General features: G+C 39.4%; 1 protein-coding gene across 1 annotated transcript in view; it reads left to right on the top strand.

The window, feature by feature from the left end:
* Nucleotides 1-291: 291 nt before the first annotated feature.
* LOC128745270 (acyl-CoA Delta-9 desaturase-like) overlaps nt 292-24,713 on the top strand; it is a 30,197-nt gene continuing 5,775 nt past the window's right edge. The window contains exons 1-4 of the mRNA XM_053842298.1: nt 292-592; nt 13,201-13,621; nt 13,683-13,948; nt 14,020-14,090. Coding sequence (XP_053698273.1) covers nt 13,207-13,621; nt 13,683-13,948; nt 14,020-14,090 — 752 coding nt within the window. The 5' untranslated portion in view covers nt 292-592; nt 13,201-13,206. The remainder of the gene's footprint in view (nt 593-13,200; nt 13,622-13,682; nt 13,949-14,019; nt 14,091-24,713) is intronic.

The following is a 24,713-nucleotide window of genomic DNA, read 5'->3' as shown; positions in this document are numbered from 1 at the left end:
TTCTTGGGTCGGCTTTTGGTGACCCCTCCGGTTTGAGGAGGGCTGAACACGTGAATCTCTGCCATCGCTGCCGCTACCACCGGCGACCGCAACGACGACGACGACTGCGATGGCGACGCCGACGACAATGAAAGTGGGTAGGTATTCATCATCCGGCAGCGGCAGGGTTCGTCGCGTGTGCATTGTTTCGCTGCGTACTGTTGTCTCTTTTGGAAGCAACTTCGATCTAACAGACCGCCTGTTCCTTTAGTAATACTTTAGCCGCTCAACGGCACGGCAGCATTTCGAGTTTCGGAGAATCGGAATATTGGCAGCGGTCATCTGCTAACCGGGGGTCCTTTTCGGTGCTTAGTGCTCTTATTGTGTTGGGAAGATCTAACACTTAATCCGTTTGTGACGAAAAATAGGAAAAAAATCTCTCTTTGTGAATTAGGTATTGAAACAAGAAAACTGGTGAATACTAAACTCAACTGTAGAGATCAACAACTATGCAAACGAGTGTTATTTAAGTGGATATTGAACAAATAATCAATCAAACATAAGTCTTCGACAAACAAGCGGATATTACTTTTCAGAAGCAGATCATACTCAAGTGAGTAAGGTTTTTATTAATATCACACGAGAAAAAATATATAAAAGTTTAAGTGCAAATTGCAAATGCAACAAATTAAAACAAAAACAGTGACTGTGAGAAAATGCATAAAGTTGACATTAAAGGAGCAGCTTGGTGATTTTCAACTGATGATGTCGGCTGAATTGACGAAATATTCGGCAGCTCCAGGACTCTTGATCTAGAAGAATTTAAACTGAAAAGTACAGTGAAATGCCGCAAAATAAAGTGACATGTGAAATTTCTAACATTATAACTTGTGCAATATCGTCTGTAATTTACGCTCTAACGTTCAAAAGGTCGTGTGTACTGTTGCGGATAGTCATGAGAAATCCTCCACCAAAACAATGGCTTCATTCAGAGTAGTAGAATGACATACACGGATGGGCTTGGTATTTAGCCCATCTTGAAATTACTTAATTCATCGGATTTTGGGTCAAATTTATTATTGAAATAATTATTTTTTAGAATGAGACACAAATTAAATGAATACACCTTGTACAAATTTCAATTTCCAATTACAAGAAGTATTGATGGTATTTTTATTATTCAATTGCGTTGTACGTGCTCCCGCCATCTTTCTGCTATTTACATACACAATCAGGCACGTAAAAACACAATTTAAAACAGTATGAGTCAGATCAAATCATCAGCCCCGCATAATTCTTGTTTAATTCAGACACGATGTTACAAATAGCGCATAGGTTACTCTCAATAGCACTAATGACTGCCTTTTGCGAAGTCAATATTTTACACAATGGCGTACATTATTTTTACGCGACTTTCAGAATTTACACGATTTTTGTCTAATTTTGGAATTAAAGGGACTGTGCTCTACGTGGCTATTTTTAATAATCAAATCTAACAAAATCAATGGATTATGCAAACATCTTCAAGTTGTAAAAATAGATCTGAAGTTTTAAAAGAGTATCTTGCAGGTAATTTTTTGTACAGTATGATCTTGCCCTTCTGAGCTGTGGTTGACCCCAAAATTATCATTTTGGCCCATTTTTTTCTATTTTCTACAAATTATTATATTATGTCCAATAATTGAGATGATTGATATTTTTGCCGCTCAACCGTTAAATATTCATAAACGTCTACTTTTTTTTACACCAACGTTTCGATCTCAATCTTCTTCAGGGCTTCTATCATATGCATTAATTAATTGTAGTTGCGTAAATTAATTTGTCTGTTACTTACAAGAAGTTGGTCGTCTTTGTCTAAATACTTTTAGCCTACCGTGTTGTCTTGGTTTGGCTTTGGTACACTGTGTTCTACTGAATGATGTTCAAATGAATAATTTTATTGATTAATTTTTACATTATTTAATTGTAATAATTTTGTCTATACTCTATAGTATTGTCTAAACTGACTATTCTACCATCTGTTAAATCTGTTTACATTTACGGTTTATCTGTATTTTATATTTCTGGTAAATAAATTAATATTGACGGTTTGCTTTTCTCCATTTCTTTGCAAGTAAAAACAAAGCACCATGCGTCTCCATAGCATTATCGTAAGCTTTTTTACATTTTATTTCACAAACAAAGCACAATCTTTAAAATGTCATGAAAAACAATCTCAACTTTCTAGAAAAAAGGGGTCCTTCTTGGCTTCTAATCATAAAACTTTGATGATTTGGTGATTATAAAACATCTAAGCTTTAAACCACTTCTTTTGTAAAAATTATTGAAATACATTTTATTTGATATCAAAATTAATAAAAGCGGTTCAAAAGTTATACAGCAAGAGAATGAATGCTCTCCTTCTTATTTGGACCTCCGTGCAATACCATAATGGCAATCACAACGTAAAGATGTGGTTGTCCTCTTTGAGATGTTTCTTGCGACCACCCCGAAGTTTTTGTACTACCCTGCAACGCAGACGCATTTGGTTGTTTTATACATCTGGTGCATGAACTTTCCCAAAAATCACAACCCAAATGTCCATCGTCACCTGTTGATCATAACATTCGGTTTGGGGTTTGCGTCTTCGAAGACGTAATCAATCGTTTTAATACGGTCAACCGGTTGATTTCCATAGCGAACCGGTCGTCAACGATTGAACATAGGTTCCTACTTCCTTTGAATATATATAAATTTTCAAGTTTTTCCAATGACTTACTTTCGATTATCATTTTCTCAATCATCGGTTTCGAATACTAGTAAGAATAATATATAACGAATTGACCCACAAGGAATATCAATGTTGAAAATTTCTTTTACAATCTGCCAACTTATTTTTCTCTTCTATTTTTTGCCAAGTCATTTCAGTTTCGCACGAACGTATCTCAAACGGATTTGACCTCGGTGTGGTCGTTACGTAAACAACGTTAAATTTCCAATTAATCACTACCGAGCGAATTAACGACCGAAAACTATTCCACAACACACGAGGGTCCAACGCTCCCACTAGTTGCCGCCCCACTGGCCTTGGCGTTAGTTTTGTCATTTTTCCAAAATAAAAGTAATAATAATAATAAAAACTAAGTTAGCAATGCAGACAAAACGAGCACGCAGTCTAGCCCTCCTGCGGCAAGCTTCCGTGCGTGAAATGTTTGGCCCCCACAAAGGCGGGCTACACGGGTGGTTACGTGTTAGCGTAACGTTTGAATTTCAAACCAGTTGTCGCAAGAAAATTCGTTGTCAACGAACCAGCAAGATGTGGATCGATGAAATTTTTAGATGTTTTAGATCGGTGTTCACCCATTTTTGTTCATGAATTCATTCGGCGGCTGTTTCTTTCGGGCACTAGGGCAAAAACACGTGGTCCATCGAGTCACATGGTTAATGCACATAATTTGCTTGATAATTTGATTTAATTTTACACAGAACAGTTTTCTGTTGGGTAAAGTTCTGTGTTTACTTTTATACATGAGGCACTGATTTTAGAGAGTACTTATAATAGTAAACTACTCACAGTGTTCAAACCGAGATTTCTCATGAAAATAAATCTACGAAAACGAAAAGAAATAAAACATCGAAATATAAAATCAATTGAACAAATCAATCGTAATAGCAAAAAAATATCAAACGGAATATTAAATACCAAATAGCACACTACAATAAAATCAAACTAACAAACATGTTTTTATGAACCAAATCTTTATTTTGTTTTCGTACAAAATTGTGTCAGTCAGCGCCTGCGTAATAAAAAACGATTGTGACGATTTAAATCCTGATGATGTCAACGACCATTTGATCCAACCAAACGAATGTGAATTGATCATGAGACGCAAACACAAACAAAAAAAAAAACAATTCAGTTTGCAATTAAAACCTGTTCGTTCGAAACAACGTTCAAATCTTCTAATCAACAAAAATGGGTAAACTTGTCCGAGACTTACGAGTGCCACTCCAATCTACTGAAACTTGAGTTTTTTGTTGCAATGATAAAAACATTGACGCTTATTCGGATTCACAGAGGGGGTTGATGTCGAATTCAATGTTCCTGCATAAAAATAATTTTGTCATGATTTTGAACGTTCTCATTTTACCTATTAGATTAAAATGTCAAACACACAACACAAACGAAACTACGGCGGTCTACAAAAATAATAAAGAATAATGCACAGCGATTGTTCCACATCTTATTGTGCGAATGACGAATTGTCATAAATTTAGTTCTCCAACGGCAGGAAGTGACATGGATCAGACATGCAGTCACCATCAACAATTATTTTCAGCCAGAAGCATTTTTAATTTGCTAACACCCTTCGATGTCACTCACACCACTTGAAAAGCTGACAGCTAACGATGAATAATCGCAAGCTTAATAGACTGATGCTTCCTGAAGACGACCATTTTGTATATCAGCTTTATTCTTCATCAAGCTGTATGAGAATCATAAAGAGTGTTGCATTCAAAATTTGGTCAAACTACAACGCGTGTAAATTGATCAAATTTTGATCAAATAATTCTGCACAACCACCTTGCCTACTCGTCGCTCAACATAAATTTGGCTACAATTATTTCTATCTTTCAACAGTTTTTAGGATCTTCTTCGGGTTTCGTTTGACGATGGCTCAACTTTTTGAGACTGGGCGCATTCTTGGGAGGATTGGGCGCGTTGGGAGTATTCTTGTCCTTGGGCAGACCATTCCATGGCCTTTGTTCCGTAATGGCAGGCCGATAAATCTGGCCAAAACGGCACGGAACAATCGTGTTGCTCGAAGAAAGGCAGACGACATTGTTCCAGGTATACGTAAATTTGCTGATTGACGATCCCGGTGGCAGTGAAAATGTCGACTTTTAAACCACAGGTACAGATAGTCTGCTGAATCTGATATTTATTAGTGAGCTTCGACAGTTTCATCTGCATGAAAATATCTGCATGTCTGCCTTCTTTCTCCTTTCGATTGCCGTAAAAAACTACCACCCACAAAGTGAAATGAAGTCGTCCATCGCCTTGCAATCGAACTTCGTCAGCGTCTTCGTCTTCGAAATCGATTTTTAGTTTTTAAAATGTACAGCTTTCGGGTTCGTGTTTAGGTCGCCTTTATCATTGGGGAAATCACCACCTTCTCATGAATCGATAGGCTAGTTTTGACGTAGAACTACGTCTTACCGCAGGGTTTCAATCAAAAATTTAGATACAATCTAGCATCACAAAAGAATGAAATATTTTGAACAGCGATACTTCAGCCAATTCTAAACTAGTTTTGAATAGAGAAAATCAATCAAACAGTTTCAAGGTAAAAGTTTTCATTACATTTTCTGTGTGATCGCATTGCTGCCCAGACAGGGACGACAATTTGATATACCTTTTATTTCTTGTAGCTTCGATTATTGTTCGATTTTTGTTTGTTTATTTCTTCTGAACCTAGAGACTAATATGATGTCCTGAAAGTAAACCGATCTGGGAAAGTGTGACCCAGCGACGCCAGGTTTTACTGAAGAAAGATCCGAACTGTTGTCATCTGTGTTTTTATCACGGAAGAAAGGGTTATAATTTCGCTTCAAACTAAGAAAGAGGCAGAATTTAATTACATTTTAAATCACATTTTTTGACATAAAAAAAGTTTAACCGACATTTATGCTTCATTGGAGGTTTGTTTTTTTTTTAGTTTCACTGAAAAGTGAAAATCAATTAAATGGATGAACCCCGCTTCATTCCGCCTAGACGTGTGGTTTTTTTATCGCAATAGTATTGTTCTTTATTGCATTTGAAGGAAATTAATATAATTTACTGTATCTTCGACAAGGAATAAATGAATTAAAAATTGTTTTCAAAAAGTGCATTTTTTCAGCTGCTGAAGCGAATTGCCACCTCGCTACTTTGAGCACTGATTACAGGATTTCTAAAAGTCAAGCACTCAATTTTAACATACCATATTATAGTAGACATGTGAGCACTTGCGTCATTTGACGCCATGGTCACAAGCTTATAACCGTGATAATTTGAGACAAATCAGTAAAATTCAGGCATACTTAAGAAAGCACCTCAGTAACTAAAATACGTTCGGCTTTTTTAAATTAGTTCCAGCGTCTCAATTTTCAATGTAAAAATCAGAAGTTTAATAGTGACTTTCGGTGGTTGGAGCTTGAAGAATTAAAGTTAACAAGAAGATTAGTATGTCTATTTATTTCCCACTAAGCTAACCCATCATTTGTAATTTATTATTTATTATTTATTTATTTGCTTCATCCGACAAACTGTCTCAATGAAGATTTGATTTGACTGGGAAAAGCCGCCTAGAGCAACATGTTACTCAAAGCGGCATAAAAACCCAGCATCTTTTAATTGAACAGAGGCAACACTAATAAGGTAAAACAATCAGTGATACGACCAGAATGCTTAAAATAGGTTTCTTACCCAACATTTCATTTTCCCCGAATCATTCAAGAGGTCTCGACTTTCGTTATTCGCCTTTTGACTTGACTTTTTTCCGTTTTTCATCTTTCATGTTTTGTCGTTTGGCTTTTCGGTTTTTGTCTTTGGTATTTCTTCTTTTTTTGTTATACACTGAAGTCGCTTTTTATGCGGTTTTTTACGCGACTGTGTGTGTGTGTGTGTGTGTGTGTGTGTGTGTGTGTGTGTGTGTGTGTGTGTGTGTGTGTGTGTGTGTGTGTGTGTGTGTGTGTGTGTGTGTGTGTGTGTGTGTGTGTGTGTGTGTGTGTGTGTGTGTGTGTGTGTGTGTGTGTGTGTGTGTGTGTGTGTGTGTGTGTGTGTGTGTGTGTGTGTGTGTGTGTGTGTGTGTGTGTGGTTGTGTGTGTGTGTGGTTGTGTGTGTGTGTGTGTGTGTGTATGTGTGTGTGTGTGTGTGTGTGTGTGTGTGTGTGTGTGTGTGTGTGTGTGTGTGTGTGTGTGTGTGTGTGTGTGTGTGTGTGTGTGTGTGTGTGTGTGTGTGTGTGTGTGTGTGTGTGTGTGTGTGTGTGTGTGTGTGTGTGTGTGTGTGTGTGTGTGTCACTTTTCAATCTCACTCATTTTTCTCGGACCCTTAGGTCGCTATTAAATTTTATATTGATCGGACTTTTAGTTCAAAAGTTATGTAGGGTACGGGAGGGTATTTTCAGCCCATTAAGCGGAAGCCTTAACAATATTCAGGAATTACGTTGAAACTATATTTATTCGAGACAAGGTTTTTATACCAGTAGATAGAATTAAATTTACTGAATATCGGCGTGTAATTTGGTCTTGATGAAACGCTACTGCATTTGAGTTATAGTCGCGAGAAATGATGAAGTCGCTGCGGTCAAATTGAGCGCATTTTCTATAGTGGTGGCTGTGGATTTAAATCCGGCAGGCCGAAAAAGCCTGCACAGAGATCGCTGTTTTTCAAAAACAGATCAAAAGAGAGCCTGATGGATAACGTGTCGGTATTGCCTACATACTGACTCATTGAAGATAACTAGTTTTGCAGTGACAACAGCTTGTTGCTGGCGCTAGTGTATCATTGAATCGTTCATATATACTAGCACCAGAAGCAAGTGGTTGTCACTCAAATACTAGGTATGTCAACACGTAGTAGTATAAATAGAGCACCATATGCTGAAATTGAAAGCAAAATGCTGCAAATTGCTAGTGAATGAAAATCAATTTATATTTTCATATCAGAGGGGAATTTTTGTGTTCGGCTGTGATAAAAAGAAGTAGAATTGTTCTGTGATACCGTAGTCATAGCTATTCAGTTTCTAGAATAAGTAAACGTGATCATAATACACGTAAGCGATTGCTTCGGTTTTTTTTTCAGCCTAATTACGTGCTAGTGGAAAAACAGTGGTTTAGTTGTTTGAATATTGAATAAAATTTAACAGATTACTTACATTTTTATGGAAATAGTTATAACACATTAAAGCCTATGAATGCTACATTCGTTTCAGTATTGTTATAAAGCGGCAAAGTTTTTATTTTGGACAGCGCTTGTTTCGTGAATTTCATAGCTCCTGAACCAAGCATTGCATGACGATTTTTACGAAAGGTTGCGAGCGAATGTTCTACACTATCCTTAAGTGCCGTAGGATTAATTTCTATATATCTTTGATAGCTAAGCTTAAAATTATCTATTTGTGGGTAGCAGGTATATTTTATCTACATTATATGGATGATATTGTTGTCCCCGTTTCTTCCTCCCCAGTAGATTGTAAAATGTATCATTGAATTAATTATGTTTAATTTGGTATATTTTAATGAATCATCTCTGCGGCAAATGTTGCTCAGTGGGCCAGGCCGATTTAATATTTATTTTGTATAGACATATATTGGATACACTGCATTCATAGTAAATATTAATACAGACAAGAGAGTGCGTTTGAGATTAGCTCTGACAAACACCAGGATCAAACTGGCTGGGATCTTTCTTGAGGATTACCTACGAATGGCCTAAATAACAAATGGCATAATATATCGAATTACCGAATCATGAATGGCTGAATCACAAAAGGCCGAAACACGAATGGCCGAATGTCACATTTGGCTGAAAATATTCACGGCCTTCAACTTGCACAAACATTAGGAACATGCTGTCCTTCCTCGCTACCGCTCGTTCGGACTTAACTAAGCGATAATCCCTACTAGTCAGTAAACCTAGGAAAATGCATGCAACTAAATAGAAGTAGTTTCTGCAGGGGGGCTGCCCCCCGCAGTGGCCGGCGCTTCCGACGGCGGGTCACAGGCGAACACTCGCGGCCTGCGGCCGTCTCGCCCTGAATCATCTAGGAAACATTTGCAAGTGACACGGTAAATAGGTATTGCACCTGATAATGATCGTAAATCATTTGTGCTTAAGAGAAGAAAGAACTTTCAATTGTCTATACCCTATAGTAAATAGTTGTGTTACTTATTGTGTTTTTTGTTTGATTAAAGTTATTTGTTAACTGCTTGCCAATTTAAGTTTTTTATTGAATAGTTTATTTAGGCATTCCGAAAAAATTCGGCCTTTCGTGTTTCGGCCTTTCGCGATTCGGCCTTCTGTGACTGTTGTTGAAATTCGGCCACTTGAATTTCGGCCATTCGTGATTCGGCCATTTGTGTATTGGCCATTCAGTACCAGCCCGTTTCTTGATCATCTTATCATTATCGACGCCTTTTCGCGGACTTTTTAACAGCCTTTTCTTAGTATTCGTCGTAGTATCTCTCTGTAATATTATTATTATCATTTCATAGTCTTTTTGAGACCAATCCATCTAATTTTCGTCGATTTTTGAATCTTTTTTTTTGTATTTTTGTCGCTTGTTTTCGGCGGCTTGTTGTCGCTTTTTGTTGCTGTTTTGGCATCGTTTCGTAGTTGTTTTGCTGCCTTTTTCGTTTTTCTTTCCTAGCTTCTCAACATCGTTTGTTCTGTTTGTCGTTAACGGGGCATAGTACTTTTTACACCATATTTTTGCCTTATTTCAAATATTCGCGAAAAGCGAATCGATTCGGGTTTTTTGCATTTAAACATTGCATTTTATACTAATATTTACAATTTAGTTTTCATAGGTGAACCTCTTCCCCTCTCCCCTACGGCTCGTTAAACATGATCATTCGAAAAAAATATGATTTGCGGTACCATCGATTAGCGCTTCTGGGCTTATCCGAATTGAAAAATTTCAAAACGATATGAAAGTATATCAAATTATCTCATGTTTGACCCATTCTTTTTCTAAAATTCGAACGCATAACGAAATGGCGGACATTGAAACGTAAAAGTAAGGTTTTTAGTCGAAAAATTTGACTTTAAACATTTCTAAAAAATATAAAAATTGCAATTTCCAAAAAAATGGGTCAAACACTTAATAATTTTATGAATTTTTAAACAAAAAAAAAATTCATGAGAATTGCTTGAGCCGTTCTTGAGATATTTATGGTACCGACTTTAAAGACTTGGTTTCGAGAAAAACGACGTTGAAGTTTTTATTCGCTGTGTTATTGCTCCAGACATGCGCGGTACAAATAGCTATAATTTTGTATTTTTTTGCAATTCATCCAAACGGTTTCAAACACATATGCTCAAAATGTTAATCTTTCGATATGATCAATAAAAAAAATTTCGATTTTTTTAAATTGAGAAAGTACAATGCCGCCTTAAGACAACAATAGTGCCATCTTTTACTTGTCTTTTCGTCATTCTCTGTGCATCTTTGCGTCGTCCCTTTTGCTTGTTTTATCATCTGTTTGACGTCGAATGTCTCTTGGTTTATTGTTGAGTTTTTGTTACTGTTTTGGCGTCTTTTCGTCGCCTTTTTATCATATTTTTACGCTATTTCCATTGTATTTTTCGGTGGTTCCTCAACTTTTCATCGTGTTTTCAACATCTTTTTATTACTATTCCGTCATCTTTTCATCACATTTTTGTCATAATTCCGGTGTCTTCTCGCCATTTCATCGTTGCCTTTAGTCTCCGTATTTTAGTCATCGTTTCATCGCTTTCTGAAGGTTTAAATGACCATCGGATTTTTATTATCGCGTAAAAAGAGCATATGGATAAATCCGTTTATCTGGCATCTGGGTGACTCCATTACCTTGAACGATTGCACGGACATGATGTAAGAATTTATTCAAAACTGAATAAATCTTAATCTTATAAGAAATAAGGTGCCGTTCCTTATCTTATTAGGCAATGTAGTACTTTGGTTATTATAACGTCGTAATTTCCAGTATAAAGAACAACATTCCAAAATAGGTTATAAATACACTCAAGTCCACCATCCACCTAATGATGAAAGGAACCTTTGTTGTTTTGGAAAGGGAGGAAGTGTCTGATGCGAAGAATGATTAATTGGATGAAATGGACAATTTCGATATAAACCAAAAATATATAGGGGCCATGACAGGTGGGGTTCGCACCCACGTTTTTTGGGTTGGCACCCGAATGTTTTACTAACTGAACTACCGCCGTCCGTTGTATTAAATGGCCTAATGCTTAGTTTTGTTTTATTCTCCCAATTCTATCGCCCCCCGTATACGCACACAATTCACCTGCAAAGATATTATTTTTATATGTTGTGAAGTTCCGAAGAAAATCGTGTCAAGGAATCTAAAAAATTTCCTTGTAACACTAAACGAAACATGAAACAACGAAGCAATTCACTAATACTAGGCAATACTAGGTAATATAGGCAATATACTAGGCAATACTCTGCTTTTTTGGATAAATCGAATTAGCCATCTGCGAGAAACAAACGATACATACACACACAGACATTGCTCAGTTCACCGTGCCTTGCGATTGGCTCGGATCAATTTCGTGTTTTTCGGCCAATTTCTATGCCTTTGTTATGGCATAACAAAGGTAAAACGTCATCCAAAGGTTTGTGGGTTGCGTTCAAGATTTATGTAAATAATTTATCATTTCATTTCAAATAAATTCTGTGGTAAAATATCATTTCGAAGCAGTAAACGACAATCGAACAGAACACCGCCAACTCGTATTTTACTTAGAGCTTCATCACAGACAATCGTGCGTCTCCATTATGAACGAGAAAGTCTGTCTGCTATTCACTGGAAAGACGCAAACAACAGCCAGATGAACATCGTTGTCGTTGTCGTCGTCGTCGGCATCGTCGTCGGTGGCGGCGGCGGTCGTAACTCGAAACAATCGAGCCGCAAAACCCGCTCGTAAAACTTCTCGCTCGCTCGCCTGTGACAGTTGGTTGACAAAACGCATCAAACAACCAAATCGATCGACCGGTTGCGCCATTTCGCACTCGCATCCGAGCGGTGCTAAATTGCTGGAAAATCTGTCACCTGCGGGTACCGCAAGCAGTCATAACAGCTCAGATCCGCTAGCAGTGCGCTAAAAGCTGCCTGCATAAGTTGCTCGTCTCTGAAGTGCAATTGGTCTCACAGTTTCCTTCGAACAAAAACAGTTCGACCTTCCGTTCGACTAATAACAGTGGAAACGTAAATTTTAAGATCCATTCAACTGATTACATGTCATTTGCCGAGAAAAGTAACGCCTCACATTGCCATGTACATTAAATATGACTGATGACTGATTGAATGGTTGAAGAATTCTACATTCATTCACGCTCAAGCTGTCGCCCCGAAAGGCTAATTATTAGTTCGGTGGAATATTGTCTTCATTTCGCGCATTTCATTGTGGATGTAATAAGAAAAAGATCACATCTGCCGGTGGAATATTGAGTTCATTCAAGGACCACACCGCGGCCCAGTGGTTCTTTTGTTGTCCCAGCCGAACGAGCATAAATCACTCGGTTGATTCTCGGCCTGCCGCTGCCGGCCGGCCGGCCAGTCGCGTCCACCTTGAACGTCGCTGCCTGTCGTGCCTGTCGCATGCAGCTTCCCTTGGTTTACTCGATCCGTGTAATATTTGCACTTGCAGTCCGAAGCAAATAAAGCGTTAAAAGTGCAAGTATCACACACCACATATCTGTACACTACACCGTGATGGATACTTCTAGGTTAGGGCTGCAAAAGGTCCCGTTTCAAGGGTTCGCTTTTATTGGTTTTGCACTATCCTTCGCTGCCGTCGCCGTCGTCGTCGCCGAGTGCAGCAGCAGGCAGCAGTGACGATGACGGCGCTAAAATGACACACGCGCAATCCGCCTGAGTAAATGCGCAATGTTTTCGATCATCTTGATCTTGAACCGTCATACTTGTTGCTGTCCAGCCACGAGGAGAATGTGCTCGCAATTGAAACAAACATTTACAAAGCAATATCAGAAAAAAATACTATCAAATTTTATAAATCTTTTGTTAATTTGAAATGACCGATTCTTTTAATTTTTTGTTGTTATCAATAATGTCAAATAGTCGAGAAAAGTCTTTTTATAAGAAACAAATTGAGGATGGGATGCGCAATTGAATTGCAATTAACGCCAACCTGAGCATGTAGATTGAAAATATGTAATTGTAAAGCCACTGGATATGTGCTTTGGGTGTGGTTGTCAACTTTCGTTGAATTCACGATCTGTAAAACCCGCTTACTAAAATATCATTTGCGAATGATTGGTCGTTCGTCAGCCTATTTGGTACTAAACCAAGAAATTAGCAATTTGCGCCCAACTAAAAAAAATTTCCATGATTGAAAACATTGTTTATTATCTCACCGCTTCACATTTTACTTCAGCAAGATTGGCAAAGCGTCACAAGCTTCATCGATTGAATTTGCATTGAAACAATTCTTTCTGTTTCCCGATCTCACAGGAAACGATGGGAGCCGATTCCCAGAAAAAAACGATACCCTGCTCCAAAACCACGGAACTGATCGACGCGGCCATGTCAGCGACAAAACGAAGCCCATCACCACCGACCTGCAACACGTTTCCCACGCTGAGCCAGCTCCACGACGAGCTCGCGAGCTCGGATTCTACCCTGGATGCCAAACAGTTCCAGAAAGCCCTCTCCAATTGTAGCGACCTGGCGCACGATGCGGAAGTGGACAAGAAGCTCAAAGAAATCGGCTCACAAACGCCAATCCTGCCATCCGAGATCGGGACGGATTTCAACTTTAAACGGGATATCGTGTGGAAGAATGTGATAGGATTTGCTGCACTGCACATATGCGGCTGGATCGGGCTGCATTTGGCCTTCTGGCAATACTGTGATTGGCGAACCACTCTCTACAGTAAGTAACTGAAACAAGACATCAAACGAACTCATGCAAAACTTATCATTTCATCTCGCAGCTGCTTGGTTGATGTACATGTCTGGCCAAGGAGTCACAATGGGAGCCCACAGGTTATGGGCCCACAAAGCATTCAAAGCGAAGCTCTGGCTAAGAATTCTGCTTCTGTGGCTGCACACGCTGGCCGGCCAAAACTGCCTGTACGTGTGGGTTCGCGATCATCGACAGCATCACAAATTCTCCGATACCGACGCGGATCCCCACAACGCCAACCGTGGATTCTTTTTCTCCCACGTAGGTTGGCTGCTATCCCGCAAACACCCCAAGGTAACCTATTTCGGCTTCAAAGTTCTCAACTTCCAGTTACTAACGAACTTGTTTCTTTCTACTTCATGCAGGTTATCGAGTATGGCAAAAAAATTGACATGTCTGACTTGGAAGCGGATCCATGGATCGTCTTTCAAAAGGAGTAAGTAGCCTCAATAACAACATGTTGACCACCAAAATTAACGAAAAGGAAACTACCGACCAGCCTTCGTCTGTTCTGATGTTCAAGTTCGAGAGCAAATTCATTAGAGACGCGCTCACTTTCCGCGATGCAGTCCGATGAAGTTCAAGCGGACTTGACTTCACAAAGCGTTATGCATCGACCTTGCCAAGTAGATACAATCGTTTGATCGTAATTTGGCGTTGCTTTTCTCTACAATTTCGGCAAATGCTTCGCACATGTTCATTAACTTACGCGTACCGTGCTTGAATTCCCATATTTTACGGTCTGCTTTTAATACCTATTTAGGATGGTTCAAACGTGCAAAACGAATTCTTTTATATATTACTGGCGTTCAACCAACGCTAAAGCAACGAAGCTTCTTCTGAATCAACCTAAAGTAATTTTTTCTTTTGCCGACTGTCCGTTCAACTTCAGCCACAGCACAGCGACGTACACTCCGACACTTATGAATGGAGTGAGCATGAATAGTAAAAGATATCAACAAAATAATGTTAGTTACAGTGCAGCAATAACCGGCATTAAACCGAAATTGACGTAGTAAACTTGACATTGAAGTCGGAATGATTGATGCCAGTGGGCAGTCCGCATCGTAGCACTTGATCTCTCGCACCGGAATCGTTCACATTAAAACGTATTAAATTATTTTTGGATGATTTCGTTCTACGCTAGACAAACGAAACCTTCTGACGGTCAGCAGCATGTACCGAATTGACATCAAGAACAGTTACTTTGTCAGAATAAATTTGCTAGCCTAAAGTGAATAACATTACAAGTGGATACAAGGTTTTCTATATGTTTGTTTTGGTATGCTTTTGGAATCTACTGATCTGGTTTCTGTTCTGATGATTTTCAAACTATATTAAGCGATAGTCTTCTGGTTTTGAAACCGTGCAACAATTGGTTTAAAACTCGTATTTTTTCCTCCTTATGGTTATTCATATTACATTTTAGTCTTGCTGGCCCTCTACTAATTTATACCATGTCTCTATCGGATGTTAGAATGGAAGGTAAACACGATAATCCTTAGCTCCAAAAATGACTCCTTTTTACAGAAAGGTTTTAGCATAGGTACATATTTTTTCCGCTATTGTTTAATCATCGCTTAGATACAGTTCTCCTCAAGCTCTCACATTCGGCTTATCATTGCAAAGAAAAAGCGAAGAGATAAGGAATTAAATCACTTCTTCAGTTACTAACACAGACATTGGGCAACGTTAAATCTTTTTTTTTGTACAAAATTCAACTTTCATTTTCAAATGGCTATAATATCTTACCCTTTGTGTATTTTGTGTTGAAATTTGGGGTAAAATTAGTTCAATGTGTATTATTTACACTGTGTATGTTGCACAAGCAATTGTACAATCGGAGAGGAAACGAAAGAACAGCAACGAGAAAAACTAATTTTGGGCCCGTCCCTAGATAGGGGAATTGTATATAACGTGCCCCCTCCCCTTCGTTTTTCCCTAAACAAGCGAAATTCAAATGCAAAACCACCCAGAAACCATAGTATTTGATGAAACTAGCCTACTATGCAAGTATGGCAGTTGTCACATGCTGTAAAAACAAAACAACATTATACCGCAGGTGGGGCATTTTACCCCGCGCAGACGAGAAACACAACATTTAGGTGGTTTTATTAAATAATTCCAAGCATATTTATTCCACAATACTAATTTAATTTATTTATTTATTTATTCATCTACAACATATAGTTGCACAGACTGTTTACTAAATGAAATAAACAATTGCAATTGGTTTGCAGCTCAAATACCAACATATACTCGCAGTTGTAACATTAATTTGGGGAAGCATAACAGAGATATATCCATTTATTCTTAGGGGGGCACATTATACGCAATTCCCCTACCTCTAAACTCTAGATCTCTCTCAACGTGCCATCAACAAGAAGCTAGGAATGATACAATTTACGGTAAGTTGTGTTATGAACCATTTGACTATCGATCGGAGGGCAAAAAGTGGCCGAAATGGATCTCCGTATGGTGTAAAGAGTCACAAGAACCCGCAAAAAAGATACAAAAAATGCGAAGAACTCTTTTAACGATTATGACTTGACTTTTTCACAAATCGAGGTTTTCCACGGAAAATAAAGGGTGTTGCGATTAAGATTTGGTCGACCTAAGATTTATGCATTTCGTTCAATTTTGAAGATGTGTGGGTGCAGAATTATGCCTCTATTTTGATTTTAACATTTGCTCTTCAGTTATTAAAATGACGTCCAAGCAAGAGGAGCAACGCGTCAAAATTCTGCTCGCGCAACGCAAAAATCCGAACAACTCGCACATCGAATTAGCGAAATCGGTAAAGGTGGCCAAATCGACTGTCAGCAACGTAAATAAATGTGTTCTATGAACGTTTCTCGTTTGTTTTACAAGAAAGTGAAGCAAACTCGAAAAGATCCGGCGAGAAATTCGTCAGCTGAAGAATAATATAGCCGCCGGAAAGGACCGACTCCCGGCAGAGCTCTACAAAAATGGCCAAGAACCGCCAACAACGGCACTTCATTGGATGGTTTCTAGGATTTGGGCGGAGGAGAAACTACCGGAGGAGCGGATGGAAGGTGTAGTCTGTCCCATCTACAAAAAGGGCGACCGGCTAGATTGCAGTCATTATCGCGGCATCACGTTGGTCAACGCCGCCTACAAGGTGCTCTCCCAGATTTTGTTGCGTTGTCTATCCACAATAGCAAGAGATTTCGTAGGGCAGTATCAAGCGGCCTTTATGGGCACCCGGGCTACTTCGGATCAAATTTTTACTCTCCGACAAATCCTCCAGAAATGTTGAGAGTACAACGTGCCCACGCATCATATTTTCGCGGATTTCAGAGCAGCATACGATACAGTTGAACGCGAACTGCTATGGCAGATAATGCACTGACGCGGCTGATCAAAGCTACTTTTGAGCGAGTGATGTGTTACGTGCGCGTTTCGAGGACACTCTCGAGTCCTTTCGAATCTCGCAGAGGGTTGCGACAAGGGGATGAGCTGTCCTGTATGTTATTCAATATCGCTATTGAAAGAGTGATCCGGCGAATCGAGAGGAACGATCTTCTGCAAGAATTGCCAAGTCCTAGCCTTCGGAGACGATTTCGATATCATTACTAGAAACCGTGGAACGGCGGAGGCAATCTACGCCAGACTAAAAACGGAGGCTAGGAGGATAGGGTTACAAATCAATGCGTTGAAAACCAAATGTATGGTAGGAAGAGGCTCCAGAGAAAGCAACGTTTGCCTCCCGCGGACAGTTTTGACGGCGATGAACTGGAAGTGGTTGATGAGTTCGTATATTGGAGACAATAATACGAGTAAGGAGACAACGACGCATGCAAGCTGGAAATCGTGCCTACTTTTCCCTCCGCATGACGCTTCGATCTAGGAGCATACACCGCCGCACAAAGCTGATGCTAAAACGCTAATCAGACGGGTAGTCCTCTACGGTCTTGAGACAGTAACTTTGCTTACGGAAAACATACGTGCACTAGCAGTATTTGAACGAAACGTGTCGCGGACTATTTTTTGCGGAGTATAAACGGAAAGCGGAGAGTGGCGGAGGCGTATGAATCACGAGCTACAGGCGCTGCTTGGAGAGATTCCCATCGTACACCTGGCGAAAGTTGGGAGACTACGGTGAGCCGACCACGTCGCAAGGATGCCGGACGACTGTGCAGTGCAATCCGTTCTCTTCAAGAACCCCATCGGCACCAGGAATTTAGGGGCCCAACCTGCTAGATGGCTCGACCAGGCTGAAGTCGACTTGCGTGTATTGAGACATGCAACGAATTGGCGACAAGTAGCCCAGGACCGAGTATAATGGAGAGAAATTCTTGATACGGCAGGAGCCACCCCCGCTCTCGGCTGCTAAGGTAGTAGTAGTAGTAAGTAGTATGAACGTTTCTCGATAACCAAGAAACCTGGATCCGGAGGAAAATCGAAATCCGGAAGCCGCCTTGACGAGAAAATGAATGAACAACGCTTTCAAGTCACTTCAAGAACCCCAACCTCTCCGTCCGAGATATCTCAAACAAACTGTGTCGTCTACAACCGCGAACCGAGTAAAAAATAAACCGGATTATTGTCTTATGAAAAGCTAGTGACTGCAAATCGTGACAGTAAACAAAACATGATGACCAACTCACGCTCCCAGAAGCGGTTCAGGACGATGGTGATGAAGGCAGACACGGTAGACTTCAAACAGTTTCCTGGGCTGGAGTTTCATACGGCAACCGGAGGGGAAGAGGCGGTGACATTTTCAAGCATATAAAACTGTAAAAATTGACTAAGTAATAACTGATTTGGCAAGCTGTTTGTACTTATAGACTTTTGGTCTGGAATTGGTCTTGAGATATGACATGGGTTTGACAAGCCAGTCGTCGTATGTTCGAATCTCAACTGAAAAAGACTACTAGAATCAATCGAAACTTCAAAAACGGACACTGATAGAGCCTGCAAGTAGTAGGCGAAATACGTATCTGTCAAGTACAAAATGAATAGTGGAATTTTATAGTGAAAACAGTGTCCAACAAGGAAATCAACCAGAAAATTTACCTGAACGAATGTATGGACAAAAGCGTGCTGCCTTTCCTGGAGCAACACGTACGTTGGTAAAAAAAAATTGCTCTTTCTGGACTCTACACTACAGTAATGACGAAAGATGCGAAGGATACGTCCCGCGTAAATTCTGAAATTCGCGTAAAAAACACGCGTAAATTCTGAAATTCGCGTAAAAAAACCGCGTAACTTCCGAAATTCGCGTAAAAACAGTCGAGTAAAAACCAAACCGCGTGGAAAGCGACTTCAGTGTATATTAATATTTTTTGAAACGGTGGTTCTACAATTGATGAAGGGACGGTAGGGGAGAGTAATGAAGAATTTTTTGAATGGAGGGGAAAGAGTGGAAAGGTGAGGGGGTGGGAGGTTATTGGTAGCTACGCTTAACAAGTTGTCGTTGTGACTCTTACCTGTCAATTGTAGAACCACCGTTTCAAAAAATATCAAAACTACTTAACCGAATCACTCGCTGGGAAGTGCTCTGTCTACACTTCTTACGCGCACAACACCAGATTGAACGTCCGAGCAACAGCAAGTTGAACACTAGTTTCTCACTGATAGCAGTGCACTGCACAGGATAGCGGAGACTTCTTCTAACAGCAGCAAACGCACAGTAGCGAAAGGCATTCAAATCTGATTAGGACTGACGAGAGCAATGATCGGTCATATACTGGAGCTTCTCAGTTTTCCGCATGTTAGTTACATAAATTTACAAAAAACTGAAAAGCTGGCAACACTGTTGAGAAAAACTCTTATATACTGTATAAATGCTTTCCCGCTATGGCAAAGCATTTTTATATTGCATGAAGAATCACTGCTTCACGAAAAAGTTATTTTGCCCTAAGTTTTACATAAAAAATGGGAGATTGCTTGCTTTAAAACGCTGTATCTCGGGATCGGCAAAGAATAGCTCAGGGCAATGAGTAATTTCCTTTAAAAATGTGAAAATAGTATCTTCCAAAACCTAATATTTCCGGAGATGTAAGCAAAAGAATATGAGAGGTTTAGTCAAAAACGGGCATTTTCCTTAAAAATGGAGGTGCTCCCATTAACCGAGGGAATGTCCGATCGGCACCAAATTTTGGATTTTTACTCTCTGACCGAAAACGAACAATTTAGTTCAAATCCATGAAGGTCGATTACCGGGTGTCGGACACTTCGCGTGGAATGACCCGTATGCTTGTCAGGTACTGTCATTATATACGATCTAATATCAACCTGTGCACGCTTTTTAGGATTTGTTTACGATTCCAAATTTATTACGAGATATTTACGATAATTTTCATACTTTGACTGGCCTGCCTGTTACTTAAAATCCATGAAGTGTAAAAATTTCAGTGCAGCAAAAACTACAGCTGTTTTTGTTATATTATTGCTGACAAACACACATTTCTCTTCTATCTACACAGGGAGTTACACAGGTACACAGGGTAGCTTGGTGAAAATATTGCAGAAGTTGATAGAGCCTTAAATAAACTCTAAACAAAGAGTATACTAGCTAGCTCACTTCTGTTGCTACCGTGTCAATCGCACGCGGTGATCTAAGGTACTATGCGTGATGTATGGATTCGTGCAGTTTTTAGATACTAATTTAACACTCAACACGATACGTTTAAAATTATGGCAACGAAACCATTTCACGGCGAAGAACAAATTATAGAACGGCTTTAAATTAACAGATAAAAGCAATCACACTTATCTATCACGCTTTTTTAGGCGAAATTTGATGAAAACGCTTTAAGAAACACTAATTTCAAAGCTTTTTGCTAATGGAAAGTCACTAAATTTCATGAAGTAGGAAACTTAAGGGTAAGTTTCAGAACAAAATTTTTTCAGCTTTCGAATGAAAGTACCAGAATTGAGTTAGCTAGCATACTTTTTGTACTAGAGCTAATTTAAGGCAAACAGAACTACTACAGAATACTAAAAATGTTTAAAAACTCTATCCCGACTCAGATTTGACCATATGGGTAGAAGAATTTTTTTCGTCAAATATGGTGTTGTGGTGTTTTTTTAAAGCTGAAATGCAGCAATAAAAATAATTTTTAAATTTATTTCTAAGAAATGAACTATGATCAAGGTCGAGCATTTCCCCTCGATTCCTTCGGTTAGCGCACTGGCCAATTATTGCCAAATAGATCCAATTAGTTTCTACTTCAGCGTGACAAAAGATAATCCAAAATTATTTGCTGAGTCATTTTCCAGACTTCGAAAAATAAACATTTTTTTCTAACGAACAAACATTGGTTGGTTTTGTATAAAAACGAGTGCAAGGTCCATTATTATTTGTTTCATGGTGATCCTGGTTAAACCCATTTCAACGTTGCAAATTGATTGCCTAATTATACACTAAATTATATTCGGTTATTAAAAAGTGAGTTGAGTGAACGAACAGTCAAGTGACAACCCACAAAAATAACATTAATTGTAAATTGTCAAATATTTTCTTTTTTCATCTTTCGCTAAACGAAGCCTAGCAAACTTGCTTAAACCATCGAATTAGGTTTAGTCGCTTGTGTTAGTTCTCTTTCGTAGCAAAACCAACCACAAATCGATAGCTAGCAGTAAACTATCTCTAATGCAACCACCAAAACTTGTATTTTATTACATAACTTATACAACCTACGATCCGACGCAGTCGTTGCTTTCGCCGAAAATTAGGTTCATTGGCCGTATCTAACGGTGCCAAGGTGCACTAAATCCAAGGTTATATCGCTAACACTTCAACACTGAATGTTGCATTTTATTTCTCAATCCGTTACTGTCTAGACAATGAAATCATTGCATTTGCTAAACTTTCTAGTAATAGGTACCTCCAATTGCAGTCAAATAGGAGAAAGCCTAACTTACACAGCACAATACCAAACCAAATGTCATTTTCCACCTATTAGCGGAACTCCATTGTGAAAATCATACATGCATTCCCGTGTCCTCTGCTCGTGGGGTCACAGAACATTGAAGCACGCGAATCTTCCGGTACTGCGAAACATAGTGTAAAGCGCACAGGGTGCCGCTGTTCGTCACCACCGTTTTTACGATCCGCTAATGTTTCGTTTTTCAGTATTTTATGAGACAGCACTGCAGCAACAAGTGCGGTCGCCGTTGTGGTGTGATGTAGACATCACATCAAAGTTACGACGGATTTTACGAACTAAGGCAAACTAAGGCGGTCATCGGTGACCGAACAATAGGATGATTGCAAACCTAGCGGGCGGCTTTAGCGTGTTTAATTAACTCGACCTTTGTTTGGAACGAAAAGGTTACTGCGCTCTGCTATATAGGCCGGATTTGGTCCTAAATAGTTTCGAACAAACTTTCAATTTTCATAGCGAATAAATACAGGTATACCTCGATAGTACGTACCCTCGTTAGTACGTACCCTCGATAGTACGTACCCTCCATAATACGTACATTTTGCTTCGATAGTACGTATCCTCGATAAAACATACATTTTGCCTCGATAGTACGTACATTTTGCAGCAGCACTTTATTTGTTTCATTCCAAGCTTCACAAGGCGAAATCATTGATTTAAAAAATAAAAAAAATAACTGCTATATTAAATCAATACCACTAAAATATATATTTATTCAATAGGTTATGCAAATTTGCAAATTTCATGCAATATTAAGCATAATACAACAATGTTTCAAAGCCTAAAATTGTGATTCGATAGTACGTACATTTCGGTAATACGTACGCTAAACGAAGCAAAGGTGTACGTACTATCGAGGTATACCTGTATAATAATAAAGATATTCATCACTTACCGAAGAAACTAACTTCATTGTGCACCAATACTGGCAAAATACATTCCTTCTGCTATACTGTAACGATGACATAATTACAGTCCAGCTAATGTGTCAGGAAATCTAATCATATTAATCAACTCATTATTCTGCCGGGAAATGGAAAAAATACAAATCTAATGCGGTGCGGTTGCCGGATCATAATACACTTTGCAACGGAAACCCCACGAAATCGGATAGAACATTAAGCCGAAAACAAAAAACCAAATTCAATTAAAATTACCCCCGTCATGGTTTGGTCATTCCGATCGATTAATTCGTCGTACCGTGCCGTGCCGGCCGCCATCGGCAAAGATTATCTTTGAAAATCACTGAATCATTCAATGCACGCTAGCTGTGCGGAAGGTTCTTCAGCATTCAGAGGAAGATCTTTGCGCTGAAATTATTCTCTTCGGTAATGATTTGAAATCTTAACACCAGACACCACAACTCGAGCATACTTGTACATACTGATTTGACCAGCTGACAGCTGTCTGCTTGCTGGCAGAAACTACGCAAACGAATGCTCCACGACCGCACTAGCCGTTATTAATTATTGTTCACTTATTATTGCTGCCACTGAATAAAAACTTCTGTTCTGTACATACCTCGTAGTTCACGGCTCAGCTTGACACAAAGACCGCAACCCGTCCGTGGCAAGTGGTTTTCTGGCCGAAAATTACAACAAGAACCAGTGCTGACATTGAGTTTTTACACTTCTCGTCGAGGAAAGGGTATATTTTGGGCCCAAAAATGTGCGTTTTCAGTCATAAAATCCATCTATTCAGATAACTTGGACTGAATTTCTATTTTTGCTGGGTTTCGTTGCAGTTTTAGATAGCTACATTAGCTCAGTTATGTTCTATTATTTTTTATTCAATTATTATGTTATTTTTGTTAATTATTTCGGTGTGTAGCAATAGTGCGGATCACGTTAGTTTTATTTTTGACGTCATTTTCAGCCTGGAATGTCAAATAACATTTTTTAACCACTGAAAGACTAGCAGTTAACCAGCAGATGGCCTTACCCGTTAGAAGGTAATTGGTCAACTTCAAAGAGAGGAAAGAGGAAGAGGCCACCACATTCTATTAGACCAACCTCGTGTTTTGGTCTTGACCTGAAAAATGCGGTCAGGCATATAAATTAATATTTTTTTGAAACGGTAGTTCTTTTACAATTGACGAAGGGACGGTAGAAGAAAGTAATGAAATTTTAGAGTGAAGAAGAAAGAGCGGAAAGATGAGAGGGAACGATTAGAAGCTACGCTTAACAAGTAGCCGTTGTGACTCCTACTCCTAGCATTGGACAAAAGGTGGGCCAGTAGTGGAGCTACTTATCTTACCTCAAAATCTTATGGTTTTGGAAATACTTCTAACAATGTAGAGCTTGGGTGGATCTCGTCGTATCAAAAATTGCTCTCCACTCCTGGGCTACTCGTTACCAATTCGTTGAGCGTCTCAACACACGCAAGTCGACTTCAACCTGGTCGACCCATCTAGCACGTTGGGCCCTCTATTCCTAGTTCTTGAAGAGAACAGATTTCCTGCACAGTCGTCCGACATCCCTGCGACGTGGCCGGCCCACCGTAGTCTACCAATTCCCCAACCCGTAGTCCCCGATTAGTGCCTGGAACTCATGGTTCATACGTTTACGCCACTATCCGCTTTCCGTTTGTACTCCGCCTAAAATATTCCGCAACACCTTTCGTTCAAATATGGCAAGGGTGAAGAGTAGGCTCGATTTCCAGCTTGAATGCGTCGTTTAATTTCCTTACTCGTATTATTTCCTCATTAATATCGTTAAGTGGCATGCTATTAGCTTTCATCTCTCAGTGATTTCAATAAACAGCAACTAGCAATGCCAAGCTCTGCTTCAATTGTCATCGCACAAACGTTATCGCTAAGGCAAAACGTCAGCAAGGCCTAATCTCGAAAATTAGCTCGGGATTTCAACAAATATCATTGCTTGACGGCTATATATTGTTCACTGGTGCGCCAGCTATTCGCTTGCGCCATTTTTCTTACACGCTTTCATCCACTCTTTTTGGAAATCCTGGTCGTTTTTGAAGAACTTCTCTGTTTTCCAGAGCTTCCCCTTCACAATCGCACATCTATTGGACGAATGTCTGGCAAGTTTGGTAGACTTGCTTCCTTTGGTACAAAAAAAAAAAAATTTCGCGTAATGGCGCGATGCCAATCCCAACCAAAATAGAATGTCACTTTTCCCGAG

This window comes from Sabethes cyaneus, chromosome 1 (genome assembly GCF_943734655.1).
Source record: "Sabethes cyaneus chromosome 1, idSabCyanKW18_F2, whole genome shotgun sequence".
Classification (NCBI taxonomy): Eukaryota; Metazoa; Arthropoda; class Insecta; order Diptera; family Culicidae; genus Sabethes; species Sabethes cyaneus.
Note: the sequence above shows the minus strand (reverse complement) of the source record. Positions and strands in the feature narration are given on the sequence as shown.